General features: G+C 44.5%; 1 protein-coding gene across 1 annotated transcript; it reads right to left on the bottom strand.

Moving 5' to 3' along the window:
• Positions 1–83: 83 nt before the first annotated feature.
• Positions 84–1,802, bottom strand: LOC111532327 (regulator of nonsense transcripts 3B-like). The gene is made up of 3 exons (XM_023199506.1): positions 1,456–1,802; positions 455–561; positions 84–280 (listed from the first exon to the last, which is right to left on the bottom strand). Exons 1-3 carry the CDS (start codon positions 1,609–1,611, stop codon positions 160–162), a joined length of 384 nt encoding a protein of 127 aa, XP_023055274.1. The 5' UTR covers positions 1,612–1,802; the 3' UTR covers positions 84–159.
• Positions 1,803–2,651: the final 849 nt, after the last annotated feature.

Raw genomic sequence — 2,651 nt, 5'->3', positions numbered from 1 at the left:
AAAAAAAAAAAAAAAAAAAAAAAAAAAAGACTGCAACAAGCTTATCAACTGTGTAAAACTCTTTACTTAAACGTTGCACATTTTATCACCCAGGAAGCAACGCAATGCACACATTGTCTTAAACATACAAATGACAAAGAAATTCCCTTTTTATTTCAGTTACCAGAACTCACCTTTATTGTCAAGGAATACATAACCATCAAAGCGATCCCTGAACAAAATAATGTCCTCTTGGTTTTTAAAGTTGATGTATGCTCTGGCATACATATGAGGATACAAACTGCAGAGAGGAAAGCAATTATGTAAATGTACTTGCAGGTGTCTGGCCCAATTACAAGTATGCATATATTAAAGACAAGCTCAAAAATTAAATGGAAAACAGTAGGATAAAAAGAGTGAAAGAAACCTTTTTCATTTACCCCTTTCCTCTTTTTTTTTTTTTTTTTTTTTTTACCTCGTATCATTAGAAAAAAACTCAAAATAATCATGCTCAGGCATAGGTTGAAGATGTTCCTGAAGCTGCTCCTTGGTCAAAGTGGGAGGTAATCTTCGAATTACCACCTTAAGAAATGTATAAGGAAAATAAAATTAGTAAAAATCAATTTTCTCTCATACCTGAAAGAATCACAGTTCCTGAAGAAGGCTGGGCTTTTTAAAATATGAGATCACTTGTAAAAACCCAGGAGAAAATATTCTGCAGCCCAATGCTCAGAATTAGTCAAACATAATAGTAACGCGGTTTTAAAAAAACGCTTGGAAATGAGAACCACCTGGAGCAGGGAAAATCTCAGGTTTTGCTCTTTACAGCAGCCCTGCAGTTTACCAGGTTTGTGCATCATTTTCGATCACCCATTTTTTAACAGATCTAGTGGCAAGAAATTAGTAAGCCAACCCTGGTCTTTGTGGGTGCCACGAAATCTTGATTTAGTAACAAGTTTCTCCCACGTCCAACACATCTTAAAACAAAATCCTTGCCCATCGAACTTAAGAATTCAAAACTCTAACGAATACAAAAAATCCACCCATTGCTCTCAAAATAGGATGCTCTCGATCTACCCTCCAGTACCATTAATCACCCTGAACTCTCCCCCAACTCGCCTCCATGAATAATATTCCCATCCCTCATGTCTCCTTCAGTATTTAACATTTCTCCCCAATTACACCTTTAGTTCCTCATTCTTTATACCGTCGCTCTCTCCTGCCATTATCATCTCACAGCTCTGACCTAAACCCTTCCCGTTCGGGGAGTCCCCCCTTTTCCTCGCCCCTACCCAGGATTTGGCCGGGAGGGGCTCTCCCCATTTCGGGAGAAAGGATAAACCAGGATGGTGCGACTTCCATTCAGGCGAAGAGAAGGGGAACTTGAGAGAGAAAGGGGCCAGCCCCATTCCCAGCCATCCTCCCCGCGCTGCGGACCCGTCCCGCCCTCTCCCGGGCCAGCGGCCGACCGGGCACCTTGCTCAGCGCTTCTTTCTTCTCCTTGTTGCGATCCTGCTTATCTTCCCCCTTGGAGCTGTCCCCCGAGGTCCCGCCACCACTGCCTGTGGCCCCAGCGGGGGTTAACAGGGTTACTCGCTTCTCCTTAGGCCTGTGCTCCTTCTCTTCCTTCATGGCTACGTCCCCCGCTGAAGCGGCTCGGCCGGAACGGGACTACCCCGGGCACCAACGGCTCCAGGGAAGCTCCGGTCAAAGCTCCGCCCCCAACAAATGCCCCTTATGATCAGTCGGGCCCCACATTCCACTGGGGCCTGCCAAGCTCTCGCGAGACTTGGGCCTTTCCCAGTGCAAAGGTTTTAACACCTGGTTTTTACTTCCCGCCCGCCAAGTTCCCGCACCACCCAATCCCCTCGAGGCGCAGACTCCCTCTGGGCCCGCCCCTTCGCGCGTCATTAGCAACTCCGCCATCTTGAAGTGACTCTGTCGGGGACTACAAGTCCCGGCATGCAAAGCAGCTGCCCGCTTTTGTTGGGCGTTCAGGAGCCAGAGGTATCTCAGGGTCCCTGTTTGTAAGTAAATCGAATCCTTTCATCTTAAGAGTTTTTCAGGTCGAAAGATAGGTTCTGCACGCTTAGTTTCCATCGGATAAACTCAATGCCGTCCAAATTTTGCCTCACTAGGGGAGCGACTTGTATTTTTTGTCTTTGAATTCAGAGGCTTTAGAATTTATTTTCTTACAACTCAAAGAAAGAGCCTAACATTAAAAAAAATTTATTTTCCTTATATTGATTAGGATTTACAGATACTTAGTAAACACTACAATATTAGCCGAGTTCAGTGGCGCGCGCCTGTATTCCCAGCTGCTCGGGAAGGCTGAGAAAGGAGGATCTTGAGCCCAGGAATTCGAGGCTGCAGTGAGCCATGATCGCGCCACTGCACTCCAGCTTGGGCGGCAGAGCGAGACCCTGTATCTAAAAAAGAAGGATAATAATAAACAAACACAAGATACTGATATTTAAAGGAATAATATGACCAAAATATACGAGATTTGTTTTCATCACCTTATTTTACAAAAGGATCCTTCTCCCCAGGTACTGATGTCCCACAGGGAGGGGAATAAAAATAAAACCCAATTTGATTTAGTTGTGATCACCCTCTTCACTTAAAAAGGGCCAATTTTACATTATTTATAATAACTCCAAACTGGAAACAAT

The sequence above is a fragment of the Piliocolobus tephrosceles genome, unplaced genomic scaffold (genome assembly GCF_002776525.5).
Source record: "Piliocolobus tephrosceles isolate RC106 unplaced genomic scaffold, ASM277652v3 unscaffolded_7057, whole genome shotgun sequence".
Classification (NCBI taxonomy): Eukaryota; Metazoa; Chordata; class Mammalia; order Primates; family Cercopithecidae; genus Piliocolobus; species Piliocolobus tephrosceles.
This window is presented reverse-complemented; position numbering and strand designations above follow the sequence as displayed.